Source organism: Haliotis rubra, unplaced genomic scaffold (assembly GCF_003918875.1).
Source record: "Haliotis rubra isolate DU_JTF1 unplaced genomic scaffold, ASM391887v1 Scf67, whole genome shotgun sequence".
In the NCBI taxonomy this organism is placed as follows: Eukaryota; Metazoa; Mollusca; class Gastropoda; order Lepetellida; family Haliotidae; genus Haliotis; species Haliotis rubra.
The window spans coordinates 1996242-2012904 of NW_025767379.1; the positions used below are offsets into that span (position 1 = coordinate 1996242).

The 16663-nt window shown below is 37.0% G+C and overlaps 1 protein-coding gene across 1 annotated transcript in view; it reads left to right on the forward strand.

The window, feature by feature from the left end:
* The first annotated feature begins 1987 nt into the window (after window positions 1-1987).
* The window catches only part of LOC124257641 (tubulin polyglutamylase TTLL11-like), a 50776-nt gene continuing 36100 nt past the window's right edge, over window positions 1988-16663 (forward strand). Inside the window, 2 exon segments of the mRNA XM_046691749.1 lie at window positions 1988-2846; window positions 10384-10483. Coding sequence (XP_046547705.1) covers window positions 2208-2846; window positions 10384-10483 — 739 coding nt within the window. The 5' untranslated portion in view covers window positions 1988-2207.

The following is a 16663-nucleotide window of genomic DNA, read 5'->3' on the forward strand; positions in this document are numbered from 1 at the left end:
TTACTGGGTGTAATAACCGTAATTGTTAGTGCTTTACCCCGGCGCTTATTAGAGACCCGGTGCTTGTTAGAGACCAGGCGCTTATTAGAGACCAGGTGCCTATTAGAGACCGGCGCTTATTAGAGGAAATACGATCAGTGGAAGGCGCAAAATATTCTTTATGTTACAGCAATAATGTGTTACTTCGCATCATGGATGATAGTGCCAAAGGAGTTTAGGTAAAATGTATATCAATTCTCTTCTTGGAGGACTTGGCAAAGGAAACTAGTCAAACATTTTGTAATATGGATCTTGTCGACCGACTTCAGGCTTACAAAGGTTTCCGTTGTTGGATTGATGAGATGATGGGAGACATTCTCTTCTCGGGTGGGGATACTTGTCTATGGCAATGAGCCACCATACTTGTCACATGTCAATAATACATGCAGTTCATCCTTGATACAATCGAGGTATCCAGCATGACAGAATAAACAGAGGCATTCTCTATATCGGGGTCTTGAATACCACATTCAACAGCCAGTCGCAAGTTACTCTTCAGAAATTGGTTATTATTATCCATTGATGAAAGGGAGAAGATCACATTTTCATTGGGTTTCCATAAATAATTAACACTTAAACGGAGAATAATTGCACGTACGCGAATCGTCGATGGATTATTGCCAATCTTGAACTTAGCCAATATTGTTATTAATGTACGAATTAATAATACACAATTATCCTAAGAACATGTAGCATTGTGAGGAACCATTCAGTATATCATGGTCTGTCTATATCATCTAGGGCTCCTCTCCACAAAATGAAGGTAGTTCTACGACCGTAGTTGAGTTACGATCGCTTTGTGGAGGCCTGGATTATCTTGGATGGGCAATAATTTAATTAATGGTTCCAATCAACGATACAGTCTTCTTAAAATAATTTCCTTATGTTCATGATATAGCATTATTTTTATATCATACTAATATATTATAATTATAATATACATACCCGTGCCAGTTATATTCGGACACGTGACGTAATTTCCATAGACTTACATGTTAATTTAGTGTGGCATAAATAATTTTCATGAATTTAATTTTTGTAAGATCCAAGTCAAATTTTTCACATATGTGAGGAATCATCTTACCTACAATCACATAATTTCTGTTTAATTTTCTGTTGCTTATTTATCGAATGGCAACAAGTTAATCAACATATGTACAGTACCAAGAACTTCTTTAACATGGTGGCCTATGGGATTGTGCATTGTGGAACCATACGTAAGTTGATAAATGTGATGTCATTAGTTAAATAGTGGTCGGAAAACTGAACTGAAGTTATGTGCGCAGATCAGAGATGATTACACATTTGCCTGTCAAATTTTACAAAGATCCATCCTAAACTCACTTCATGAAAATGATTTATGCTACACTGAAATAACATGTAAATCTATGGAAATTACGTCAGGTGTCCGGATATATCTGGCACGGGGCTGTATATTTTCACAATAAAACCTGTATGGCATTTAGAAGCTTTCATGACGTATTTTGAAAAACTTGTCCTCCTTAGTATGATTATTTAACTATTATTCAAATATTACCGTTAGCCTTATATTATAACCTCTAAACTTATGTTAATAAGATAGAAGCCAAGAGTACGATTACCAAGTACCCATGAAACACCACATGAGGTTCAAATCGGAATTAAATCAGTCGAGCGAATCAAGCACCTTTTACGTGCGACTCAAACACATTTTCAAACTCTTTCAGAAACTTTTAATCACAGAAGCCGAGAAGAATATTTACATCGACAAAGACTGTTTATATCTGTTTAGATACAGTAGTTACAATAGCGGCTATCGACCAGTGCTGGCCACGGCTCTACGTATTCCAATCAAGCACGGCGGGGCGGGAGGGGTTGTTGCCATGGACGCAAGTACACAAAATGTCGGGAGCTTCCCCTATGTGAATGATTAATGAATAACAATGGATTCTATGGCGCGGCCGTCAAAAGCTATTTCGGGTGGAGGGGTATGATCCAGTGCGGCATAGTGACATGATATATACAAACACATAGATTACGCAAACAATTTCACTGTGTACTGGACTTGTATTCGCGGGAGTGATTTTTCAGTGCCGCTATCGCCAATATCGGGGCCTTGACAGGTGCCCGTTTATCTGAAACAAAATGTGCCTCTTAACAATGTAATCAGATATGGCAGAAATTGAAACATGAGTGCCCCGTTGGAAAATAGGCTGGAAAACAGCCCATATAGCAAGCCCCAAGATCACAGTCGACGGGACTTGGCTTTGAAGAGAGCGGCACTGCTGCGACGGGAGAGGTTAGCGAATGAAGCGAAACAGCGAGACGAGAAGAAGTTCCGCGAAGAATCTGATATAAGACATCGCGAGGACAGAGAGAAGAGATACAGAGAGGACGTCGAAATGAGACATCGAGAAGAGAGAGAACTGAGACGACGTGAGGCATTGTACAGAGAAGAGAGTCAAAAGAATGACACCCGACAGAGAGAGGACAGAGACACGAGACTGAGACAAGACAAAAGTTCGGGGGATCAGAAAGTTGATAGTCACGACGGCCGCCACCCCCGGGATGACAGTCGCCACCGTAAGGATGATACGCGCCTACCCCGGGACGACAGTCGCCACCGTAAGGATGACAGCCGACAGCCCAGGGAGGACCGTCGTAACCCTAACGGTAATACATCTACCACGCTGGTGGTACCACCCGCCGTCCGCCCACCCCCGGAGTTGAAACCTATATACCGGGGACACGTGACAGTGGATACTTCCAAAGCACGGTCTAATATTGATGTCGTACGAAGATGTATTCATGATTTGGGATGGAGAGAGGTAAGATATTTTAATCAAAAATTTTAAAAATCTTAAAAGAACTATGAAAGTTAATCTCAAAAAGTGAAAATGTACACTATTGGAAAGAATGTAACAAATTAAATGTTTTCAATTATGTGTCATACCTATTTCATAAGTTTAAAAGTCAAGAAAATTAGGAACAGTTACGAACATTGTTTCATCAATTTCAGGCCATGTTATTTTATAACACACTGAAGTCAAGGGTATTGAAAAATTCATTAAATATGAATGTAATATGTATATTGTAAACACGAGAAATATGATTGAAAACATGTAAGCCATATATTTGTTTCATGTATTACATATAGTTTACAGATTGTTCCAACAGATATATTAGAAGGTTTGACACCATAATGTAATACGCTATATTGAATGACAATGCAAATGTTATGGTCAATAATTTGTAAATGTTCATTTTATGGTTCAAATGTTTGCAAATATATTGATAATTTAGGCACAATATGATGAAATTAGTCTCTTTCTTGTCACCTGATGGTTATTAAAGAGAGTTTGAAATATATACATGTAACAATTATATTTATTACTTTTCATCACTGTCATTCTTAATAAATAAGAAAATGCAACCTAAAATTGGTTAAACTTTATTATTTTTTAAAACTAAAATGATACAATTATTAAGAAGTAAGAAATTATTTTAATAAATTATGATAAAATAATTTCAAACTTCGAAATGGGTGTGATTATAAATATTTGGAGATCAGATACCCAGCCTTATATATTTTTAAAATCATGAAATGAAGGTTGAAATTTGTTTTTTTCATATTTCAAACAAAATATGATAAAATAACACAGAACCCTCTGTGGTGTCACATATGAGTGCTGTGGTTGTGGCATTTTGAAGGTGGACTCCCACTGCCTGTGTCAGTCAGTCCATTCCTACAGAAACTGCATCATGTGCTGTCGTGATAGGTCAGTCTTATAAGTAAACCGCCACAGCACTCCCTTAATTACACAAAGCTGAGAGTTCAGGAGTCAAATCAACAGATGAACTTTGCTTGGAAACACGCAACTTGGTAACAAAACAGTATTACGGAGATTGGATGATCAAACCGCATCCATTACCTTGATTACTGGATTCACAAGGTCATCTGGATCATTTGATTGTAGTGAGGAACTTAGGTGTAAAACACTCACTCACTCACTCACTCACTCACTCACTCACTCACTCACTCACTCACACACCCACCCACTCAATGATTCAATCAATGTTGATATATACTTGTTTCTCTTCCAGTCCTTGTGTCTACAAATCTTAGCTCATGTTCATCATCATGACATGGCTGCAATATTGCCGATGTGACGCTAAATATTAACTCACTCACTCACCCACACACCCACTCAATGATTCAATCAATGTTGATATATACTTGTTTCTCTTCCAATCCTTGTGTCTACAAATCTTAGCTCATGTTCATCATCACGATATGGCTGCAATATTGCCGATGTGATGCTAAATATTAACTCACTCACTCATGTGACCAGAAGTAATATCCAGGTCTAATCCTATATCTGACATCCTACTTGTTGGCTGTGACAAGCATATAGAGATAAATGATATCACAGATGAGTGGACAATGCTGCTGTAAAAGCAATTCTGATTATGAAACAGTGATGTTGTCTATATCTGACTCACCAGGAGGTCAGGTGCCTTGTGATTGTTTGATTGGCATTCTAGACGTTGGTGAGCCAGTAATAAAGCATGCAACTTTATGCATATAACTTTATGCAATAAACAAGAAGGTTGTATGCTTTGTCACACCTTTTGAGCTTACTGTCACTGAAGACACATAGTATAGGGCATGGAGCAGTGTTGGTCTCTGTTCCAATATGTTTATAAGAAGATTCCATGAAAGGTGCAAGATTATAGATTTAAAAGACTAACAGCTGTCCCTCTTTTTCTATAAATTTTCAATGTTTTCCACAACATAATTGTTTTTTTACCTGAAAGTGTAATGTTTCTATATTTTAAACCCCACATTGATGGTTGGAAATTGCTGAAAGTGGTGTAAAATTATACTCACTCACTCACTCATAACTGTGAGTTATAACAATGACTGAGGTATTAAGTCCCATGTGAATGGCCAACATTTCAAAAATATTCTTTTTCTTTGAGCCAAGGACAACATCAACAAATGTGTCATGTTAATTAGTCACTGTGAAAAATAAATATTATTCTCTTTGAATAAACTATATAGTAAGATGGAAGTAATGATTTACGTTGTAAAGTCAATGTGCATATGAAATATACCTTTTTTACATGTTTGCTTTCTTTTTTATCTAAGTCACCCTATGAGAAATTATAAGAGTTGTTAAAGAACCTGTAATCTAAATATCATTCCTTAAAACAAATTAATCATGTAGATTTTGCAAGCTGCATACAATATATTTTTTTTATTCATACACCAATATTATGTTTTTCCTCATATGTCTTTTTTAATTTTTTAATGTCATTTTAATTGATTTCACATAATGAAATGAATGTTTGTTAAAAAGAATATAACTGGTATCTTTAAACAGTTGCAAAAAGATTTTTCTTGAACTGTACATACTTCTAATCTACGTTCCATCTAATTTATGAGAGAGAGAGAGAGAGAGAGAGAGAGAGAGAGAGAGAAATTGTTTATTGTATTCTCACCCAACACATTTACAATTACATAAATAATGCTTCCTTAATAAAATGCATTGGCCACCATAAAAAGGTTATGAGAGAATTTTAATACATAGTAGGCCATATTAAAATTTAAAAAAAAAAATGTAGATGTACTTGTACAAGTAGGACTAGATAATGTTCATTAAGGAATATATGGTACAGGTAATTGCCAAACAAATATACACGACAAGCCACACCTAGTGTGTGTACTATTGTTAACATCATGCACTGTTGTCCGACACTCACAGTAATCGACAAGACAGAATATCAATATCCCACACACTGTGCAAACATATTCACAAGTTCAGTACAAATACATAACAATAGTCAAGCCAATCAAATATATATTTTTTTTATTCCCAATCAATAATTATCCTGAATCATGTACATTAAACTTGCAAATATTCTGTCCCGTGATTGTCTTGTCAGCACCAGTGAGCCTTGGGATAATCCACTCAGCTGGTCGATCAAGAATATAGATAGCCTGGGTGTGCATTTCATATCGACGTAAGGCATTGATCCATGGAAAAGAGCTATTATTTGGTTAGTGCATGCGACAAGAGATTAAACTGATTGCTTCTCACAGAGTTACTTTACAATGTGTTGAGTATTCTTTGGAGGGGTGGCCTAGTGGTTAAAGCAGTTGCTCGTCATGCTCAAGTCCTGGGTTCAATTTCCCACTTGGGGACTAAGTAAAGTTAATTTCTGGTGTGTCCACTATGATATTGTTCAACCCAGCCTGAAACCTGACTGACTGACTGACTCACTGAAACAATTAGTGACTTGGGAATGTATGTCGCTACAACCTTTGACCTTTGTGAGGAGTACCCTGTACCTTTTCCCATGTGATAGATCAACAGGGGGTTGCGTATAATAAATAGCCAGCAGTGAATTCCCTGGCAGCTGATCAGCTAACCAAGCAATGTATGTCTTGTTTATAACTCCATAACTATAAACATATTAGACCATGCCCATTAACAGACCATGGTTTCCTTGTCTTGTTTTCCAAACTAACAATGTCTCATTTGTGTAACTGCTTTCAGTTTTTGGCGAGTCAGTGGTTAGTAAAAAAAATTGACTTCAATATATTTTTGCATTTAAGGAGCTGTTAATGTAAAAACCAAGTGTGCACATTTTGCATTTATCCGCTACATGGAGTCAACATGAATTGCCAAATCACACAATGTTCGCTCCATTTCCAATAAGCTGCATCCCCTCGTGAAACTTATTCCATATTATATTTACAAAGGAATAATAACGAAATGAGGTTTTTCTGCTGTTATACCAGTATTTTGCAGGTTTATTAATTATACATGCATTGATGAAAATCTGAAACAAAAATATGATTCATTATTTTATATTCAGCAATGACCCATGACGTGATAAACCCACCTAACAGTGTGTAACAATGTTGATGCATAATAAAACTGGTGTATAATAGTTCGTATACTCTAAGGCAACCTTGACTGTTCATCCGTGTACAATTATGGCTACCAATCCTAGTTTTATATCTCCCCAGAGATCAATGAAGCTTGAACTCTTTGTGTTGTGTAATTCCACACGGTACCTGTGAGCGTTAAGGTGACCGTAACTCCCATACCTTAACATAGACTTAAGGTAGTCTTAGCTCTAAGGTTGTTTTGTACAACGGCACCCAGTACTACATCAATAATAGACGACAACACACACAGGAAGAGTTAAACTGTGACAGCTCAACGTGAGATAGGGGGCAACGGACTTGAACAGTTAGACAGCACATCAGGCCATGCTGGTTTATGTATTAGATTTACGAATCAACGGACCAGAATCATTTATTTAGTTTTGATTATATATAGTCTGACCAGAATAAACCAGCAAGTTTCTTTTGAAGAAATATAATGGAATATATGTTGCTACTCTGATATTATTTTGTGGAGTGAGTGAGTGGATGCAGTTTTATGTCAGTTTTAGCAACCAATATTCCAGAAATATCATGGCAGGGGACACAAGAAGAGGGCTTCACACATTGTACCCATCTAGAGAATCGAACCCGGGTCTTCAGCATGATGAGCATATGCTTTAACCACTAGGCTATCCCACCGCCCCAGTTATTTTATGGATTGTATACTGATAGTTTTAGGCCTACTGGTAGTTGTAAGAGTAGTCTGTCTCACAGTCCCTGAACCAAACTATTTCCCTTCCAACTAACCCTTTCTATACAACACACCTGGATGAAGCAAGTCTAGATTTTCCTGAGGGTCTGAATCTCCAGGACTCACCGAGACTTCAATTTAAATTAAGGTGTTCCAATCAAGAGTATATATTTTGTTTGTTTTAAGAGTAACAACTGAGTTTTCAAAAAATAAAAAAAAAAGAAAGTATTTGTAAACAGTAAAGACAGTAAGCTGGGGTGAAGTAGACAGTGGTTACATCCATGACAATGGTTCCACCCAGCTGCAGTGTGCCCAGCCTATTCTTCGTGTCTAGAGAGTCCCTCTTAATGTGTCGTTTGGTAAATCAACAGAACCATACAGAAAATTGTCTATTGTTCAAGATGGAGTGGTCCATTGCCTCACATACAATAAGGGGTGGTGGAGTATGGTTAAAGCGTCCACTTGTCACTCTGAGGACCCGAGTTCGATTCCCCACATGGGTATAATGTGTGAAGCCCATTTCTGGTGTCCCCTGCCATGATATGCTGGAATATTGCTAAAAGCGGTGTAAAACTATACTCACTCACTCACTCACTCACTCACTGAAATACAGTAAAATGGTCGACTGCATGCAGTGAACGTGGTACCATGAAAGATCAGTGTGATAGTACATATCTCCCATCTCCCATTGTGTAGTATACATTAGACTAATAAATATGCCATACTTTCTTGTTAACGTGACATAAATAATGTTGTCAAATTTATCCAATAATGGCATTATTACATGGCAATGTCTTTTCTCTAATAAACAGCCTGGTACTAAATGATATTCATCCTCTTTGTAGCCAGGCTACTGCTTCTACTAAAAATAATAATCATAACAAAAACAATATGAACTGGAGTCATCGGGCATGCCTACCCTTTTTCAATTCATAGATGATAAGAACTTGTAGGAACACTTCCCAGGGCTCTCCTGAATTTATCAAGTACTGAGATAATTTTTGTCTAAATGTTTATGTTTTAGATCCACCAGGTATTGCATTCTGTCTGTCTTGATGCCTTGCAACACAGCTTGAATTCAGAGAGAAAATGAAGGACATATTCCTCACCTTGAGTACTCCAAACATGATCTAATCCCAATTTACAAATGAGCAAATAGAAGGAGGTGTCTAATAGTTGCTTAAAACCAGTTCTGACCTGATCTTCATGTTTTATACCTGTACAAGATTATGTAGATTATATCAAACAGTCTAACTTTGAGCCTTGCTGCACGTAGCTTCTATTCACCATTTCTCTCACACCTTGTTATTTTGAAGTCTCATCACCTGACATTACTGAGAACTTTTCAGTCAACATTTCTTGTTTTGACTTCCAACATTTCCCCCCAAAAAACATTATTATCCATTCTATGTAATGTTGCTATGTTAACTGCAGTCAGTGTATATTCGCTGTGTTGACAAGCAATTAATTGAATCATGAGACTGCATGAAGTCTGTATTACAATTATGTAAACTTATATAATTATACATACAAATTCAATCTAAAACTTTTAAGAACCATGAAAAATTAATATGATTTACTATTAAAATAATTTAGAAAAGGCGCAATTAAATGGAATATTGAGGCTTAACGATATGTAGTTGGTTGTGTCTGAGAGAAGGTATGACGTCGGGGCTAGTTTATTGATTAATGTTATATAAAGAATGGCTTAAGTGACAGCACATGAACAACGTGTGACTATCGGCAGCACGCCCATGTAGGCTGGTGATTGTGGACTGTGGTAACGCAAACATTGTTGTAAATGTTAATTAAATCTAAACTTGAGCTTTGGATAATGCTGTATTGAAATCTCCTGAAGGATCTTTTAGCCTTCTTGAGTGGTTTTGGTTTTCTGAAAACTGATGACGACATGTTGATTAGGAGTCAGTAGCAGTAGACTTGCTGCAAGAAACATGGCATTCAAATTCTGGGAGATTATGGTAGCCCTTACCAAAGTTGCTGTTATCTCTTATTTTAGTAATGTTGTTGATTAATGTAAACTTATGTAGAGAAATTAATGAATATCAAATTTATTCACATGACTGACAAATTAACTACAGATGTGAAAAACCATATGTTCTTTATTTTCTTTGAGTAGTATGTGTTACTGTGCTTGAGGGCAAAATGGGACAGATTTGAATCAAAAACATATTTATGAATTAATAAAATTATAATTTCTTTTTTTTAGAATAGCAGTACATTATAGGTTTCACAAAACTGCTTTGATTTATAGAATTGATGAAGGTTTTAATAAGCAGGGATGAATGTAGATTATTTTCAAATTAAATTTTTTGCTTGTTCTCAACAGATAAGATGTTTTGGGTTAGCGGACAAGTGTGAATTTTTAGGCGACTGAAAAGTGATGAATTAATTGTAGATGCTTTTGGACCTGCCTCTGAAACATCAAATAATATGGTTTTCATATTGATACTTAAGCCACAAAGATCCTAAACAAAATAGGTCCCATCATGCCGATAGTGTAGTCCACTAGCCTTGGCCACAATGTTGGTGTGGCAGATTGGGTGTCAGTATATCTGTACATGTTGGTGTGGCAGATTTGGTGTCAGTATTATCTGTAGATGTGCTGCCAACCAGGAATATGTCTGGCTGCCATGATACAGCAGGCTATGGAGTAGATCAATATTCACTCACTAACTCTACTGTTATCTTGCAGGTGATCATGCCCCGCAGAGAACCATGTGACTTCTACTGGCATGCGATTGGTTTCCATGACCACAGCGACCTCATATCGGGCAGAGTCAACAAGTTTCCAGGTCAGTGATTCTGCTGGGAATTATTCGTTCTTAGATCAGATCTGTTAGAAATGGGAAAAATGAACAAAAACCATTTAGCTTTAATAGTCCCTGTTCTAAAATATCAGCATGAATAATAACGAAGGCCCAACATGGTTATTGGATAAAAATAGAATTACAAAGGTCATAGACAACAGAGCATGTATACATGTACTGGGCTTAGGAGGCTCATCATTTATGGCTACATGATGATATTTTAAGTGGGGTCATTTTGCTCTGAGGATGTGGAGGGTGGGGGTCATGGAAGGGGGTGTAATTGATTTTGTTCATGACATGCAGGGGGGTTCACTTACTTTGTACATACATTTAAGGGGGTGCAGTCACATTGTACATGCTTCTCCATAAAAATCATCATCACCCACCCTAGCCATAAATTATGACCGGTCCCTTAGTGGTTATGTTCTAGCTCATTAATTATTATTAGCCATAGTATTTATTAGCAGTTAGTGCCTGTAATGGTTTAAATACTGATGTCCTGATGGTTTTGTTGTTTGTTTGCCCCATACCATACTAAATGTGTGAAGTGCAGAGTTGCATTTCTTTGGTGTACCAGGATCCGCTTAAGGTTGGTTGAATCAGGCTCATGTTCTTTGGTTTGTCTGCACAATATTCAAAAAGTTTCACAAAAGTCAGTCTGACATCCAACACTTAGCTCGCAATCTGTTGGAAATCTAAATGAAATGTATTGATCCCCATGTACGCCGTAAGGTGTGTATTAACATAGACAGGTAATACTAATATTTGTCATCACTACGTAACTAGCATTAGAGTATTGTTCCCACAAACCATTCCTATGTACGTCATAAGGTGTGTATTAACACAGACAGGTAGTACAAATATTTACCATCAATACATCCCTAGCATTATAGTATTGTTCCAGGAGACTATTTCGCATGTTCATTTGAAGCCAATGTGTTTTCTTACATAATATAGACCTTCGTTCTCACACTTTATGTAAAGACACTTACTGCTTATCAGTTTTATGGTTTGTTTTTTAGCTTCTAACACTTGAGTTTGTTTGCCAGAAGTCATTGAGTAAGTAGGTATAGTGACTCTCCGCGATGTTGGTGTCTGTGCTGTATCTCCTCGACATCATGGCTAAGGGTATGTTTTAGTTACATGTTCTGAAACAATACGCGTGGCGCAGAGAATGATTGGCGTGTGCTATTATCAATCAGACATTGATAAGTACTTTAAATATTAACAGTCAACATCGGTGCCGTGCTGCGTTGTGAATAGTACTGAGAGGTGTGATAAAATGAAATATTTATGTTGGTAGCCTTTTCCGTTCTGATTGGTATATATCTCTGTTTGAACCAGACATGTCAATATTCCTATAGAAAGTGTTGAAAGTAGTGGGACAAAGGCAGTATTCCTAGTTACACAACCAGGGTGTGCTGTATCCATTTAATCAGCAGGTTGTATATTTGTAACTACCCTGCCTGGGCACGTGAGGAAGTCGGATGATTTGATTTAGATAAAGGGCAGTAAGATTTGATTAAGGTTTTATCATTATGGTGTGAAGTGCTTCATGTTTGTATCCCATGTGATATAATTAGTTTTATACCCTCCTTCACGCAATATTAATTCACCCTCAAAGCAGTTGCTAATGTATACAGTTCTTGCTGAACTTACAACAACTTGGTGCTGATCATGTTCAAATCATGATATTTATAAAAACGAATTATGTCAGAATGTACATGAATGAATTTACACTAATTTGACATTACCAAGGACAAAATGGAGTATTTCATTTAATAATTCGCTTTTGCATGATTAGTGTATATTTGATGCTTAGTCAACATCAACATGTAAACTGTTTAAAACAACACTTGGCCAAATTCAATCAAAGAATATTATTAGACTTCATATGCTGTCAGTTTGAAGATGATTAGAAGAATGTATGACACAAGCATGAAAATATGGAATGGATTTGTATCATGTACCCTAGTACAACCTAAAAGAAGTTAAAGATCACCCATTACTTCATATTACTCTAGTTCATCTGTCAGACCAGAGGATCCTGCCTCCTCAAAGGGAAGCAATCTGGCACTTGACTCATTAAGTGCCAGTGGTATCTGGTAACACATCTCTTATGTTAATCTGTCAGACCAGAGGATCCTGCCTCCTCAAAGGGAAGCAATCTGGCACATGACTCATTAAGTGCCAGTGGTATCTGGTAACACATGTCTTATGTTAATGTAGTTAATCTGTCAGGAGAGATTAATTACAGTATTGTGAAAGAATCAGTGTTGTTATATTTTTTATATTTCTTTGGAGTAGTATATATCTGTGTGGCTAATATCAGGGCGGGCTGAACACAGTGATGAGTATTTTCAACCTGACAAGTAACACAGTAGAAGAATGCCTCAATCTCGAATGTGATGTCTGTCTGAAACCACACTCTCAATCTTGAATGTCATGTCTGTCTGAAACCAAAGTCTCAATCTTGAATGTCATGACTGTCTGAAACCAAAGTCTCAATCTCGAATGTCATGTCTGTCTGAAACCAAAGTCTCAATCTTGAATGTCATGACTGTCTGAAACCAAAGTCTCAATCTCGAATGTCATGTCTGTCTGAAACCAAAGTCTCAATCTTGAATGTCATGACTGTCTGAAACCAAAGTCTCAATCTTGAATGTCATGACTGTCTGAAACCAAAGTCTCAATCTTGAATGTCATGACTGTCTGAAACCAAAGTCTCAATCTTGAATGTCATGACTGTCTGAAACCAAAGTCTCAATCTTGAATGTCATGTCTGTCTGAAACCAAAGTCTCAATCTTGAATGTCATGTCTGTCTGAAACCAAAGTCTCAATCTTGAATGTCATGTCTGTCTGAAACCAAAGTCTCAATCTCGAATGTCATGTCTGTCTGAAACCAAAGTCTCAATCTTGAATGTCATGACTGTCTGAAACCAAAGTCTCAATCTTGAATGTCATGTCTGTCTGAAACCAAAGTCTCAATCTTGAATGTCATGACTGTCTGAAACCAAAGTCTCAATCTCGAATGTCATGACTGTCTGAAACCAAAGTCTCAATCTTGAATGTCATGTCTGTCTGAAACCAAAGTCTCAATCTTGAATGTCATGTCTGTCTGAAACCAAAGTCTCAATCTTGAATGTCATGTCTGTCTGAAACCAAAGTCTCAATCTCGAATGTCATGACTGTCTGAAACCAAAGTCTCAATCTCGAATGTCATGTCTGTCTGAAACCACACTCTCAATCTTGAATGTCATGACTGTCTGAAACCAAAGTCTCAATCTCGAATGTCATGACTGTCTGAAACCAAAGTCTCAATCTTGAATGTCATGTCTGTCTGAAACCAAAGTCTCAATCTTGAATGTCATGTCTGTCTGAAACCAAAGTCTCAATCTTGAATGTCATGTCTGTCTGAAACCAAAGTCTCAATCTTGAATGTCATGTCTGTCTGAAACCAAAGTCTCAATCTTGAATGTCATGTCTGTCTGAAACCAAAGTCTCAATCTTGAATGTCATGACTGTCTGAAACCAAAGTCTCAATCTCATGAGATGTCATGACTGTCTGAAACCAAAGTCTCAATCTTGAATGTCATGTCTGTCTGAAACCAAAGTCTCAATCTTGAATGTCATGTCTGTCTGAAACCAAAGTCTCAATCTTGAATGTCATGACTGTCTGAAACCAAAGTCTCAATCTTGAATGTCATGACTGTCTGAAACCAAAGTCTCAATCTTGAATGTCATGACTGTCTGAAGTCCAAAGTCTCAATCTTGAATGTCATGACTGTCTGAAACCAAAGTCTCAATCTTGAATGTCATGTCTGTCTGAAACCAAAGTCTCAATCTTGAATGTCATGTCTGTCTGAAACCAAAGTCTCAATCTTGAATGTCATGACTGTCTGAAACCAAAGTCTCAATCTCAGAATGTCATGTCTGTCTGAAACCAAAGTCTCAATCTTGAATGTCATGACTGTCTGAAACCAAAGTCTCAATCTTGAATGTCATGTCTGTCTGAAACCAAAGTCTCAATCTTGAATGTCATGTCTGTCTGAAACCAAAGTCTCAATCTCGAATGTCATGACTGTCTGAAACCAAAGTCTCAATCTTGAATGTCATGTCTGTCTGAAACCAAAGTCTCAATCTCGAATGTCATGACTGTCTGAAACCAAAGTCTCAATCTTGAATGTCATGTCTGTCTGAAACCAAAGTCTCAATCTTGAATGTCATGACTGTCTGAAACCAAAGTCTCAATCTTGAATGTCATGTCTGTCTGAAACCAAAGTCTCAATCTTGGATGTCATGTCTGTCTGAAACCAAAGTCTCAATCTTGAATGTCATGTCTGTCTGAAACCAAAGTCTCAATCTTGAATGTCATGACTGTCTGAAACCAAAGTCTCAATCTTGAATGTCATGACTGTCTGAAACCAAAGTCTCAATCTTGAATGTCATGACTGTCTGAAACCAAAGTCTCAATCTTGAATGTCATGTCTGTCTGAAACCAAAGTCTCAATCTTGGATGTCATGTCTGTCTGAAACCAAAGTCTCAATCTTGAATGTCATGTCTGTCTGAAACCAAAGTCTCAATCTTGAATGTCATGACTGTCTGAAACCAAAGTCTCAATCTTGAATGTCATGACTGTCTGAAACCAAAGTCTCAATCTTGAATGTCATGTCTGTCTGAAACCAAAGTCTCAATCTTGGATGTCATGACTGTCTGAAACCAAAGTCTCAATCTTGAATGTCATGACTGTCTGAAACCAAAGTCTCAATCTTGAATGTCATGTCTGTCTGAAACCAAAGTCTCAATCTTGGATGTCATGACTGTCTGAAACCAAAGTCTCAATCTTGAATGTCATGACTGTCTGAAACCAAAGTCTCAATCTTGAATGTCATGTCTGTCTGAAACCAAAGTCTCAATCTTGGATGTCATGTCTGTCTGAAACCAAAGTCTCAATCTTGAATGTCATGTCTGTCTGAAACCAAAGTCTCAATCTTGAATGTCATGTCTGTCTGAAACCAAAGTCTCAATCTTGGATGTCATGACTGTCTGAAACCAAAGTCTCAATCTTGAATGTCATGACTGTCTGAAACCAAAGTCTCAATCTTGAATGTCATGTCTGTCTGAAACCAAAGTCTCAATCTTGGATGTCATGACTGTCTGAAACCAAAGTCTCAATCTTGAATGTCATGTCTGTCTGAAACCAAAGTCTCAATCTTGAATGTCATGACTGTCTGAAGCCAAAGCTTTGATCCTAAGTCTCTTTATATAAGCAGGTGAAAAACTTGGTACATACTTGAAGATGTCAAACTTTGAAAGTCATAGAGTCACATCTTTCAAACTGAGAATTAGGCAAACATTAAAGTCAGGTTGTAGATCTTGCTAGCGCTAACAAAGATTTAAGAAGATATTCATTCCAGACTATACATTGAAACATATTTTGACTTGGCTCTTGATTTAAAATTTAAAAACGGAAAGAAGATTGTGGAATGTCTTGACACATGACAGGGCTTGTATGGCAGCACTTCTCAAGGGCTATGGTATTGTTTTTCTTTTTCCAAATGTTTATCTCATGGATAAATGACTATTTTGATGAAATATGTTGTACAGCATGTAGCCCTTGTTTGAAATTACTCATGGTAATATTTTCATGGTTGCATAATTAGAAAACATGTTCAGATTTTCACTTTTCTGATCTGGTAAATGATTAGTCGGATGAAAGATCTGACATAGTAGAATGTCATTAGGCCTTTGTCTGGTAGCAGTGAGCACCTTAATCTGACTTGTATGAGAATGAGTCTCATTACATACTTAATTATATCAAAGCGAGTGTCCTTCCTATGGTATCTGACCGGCGGCGGTAGGTCAGATAACATAGGAAGGTCATGAGTTTCGTATAATTCGTATGTAATGAGACCGTAAGTGTATATTATTTATTACCCACGCCTTACATGCATTAAATAGACAAAATAGTGTATTTTTGTTAATATCTTGGTTTCACTGGTAAACAGTACTACACCAATGTCTTGTTCGATAATTAGTATGAGCCATTTGGTGAAGGACATGTACTGATCAACTATTTTTCCATTTGCGAATTCCAGTTTTTGATTATGCATAGTGTCACATGATATGTGAAGTATTGGTTAATTGTTCTCAGGTGCTATTA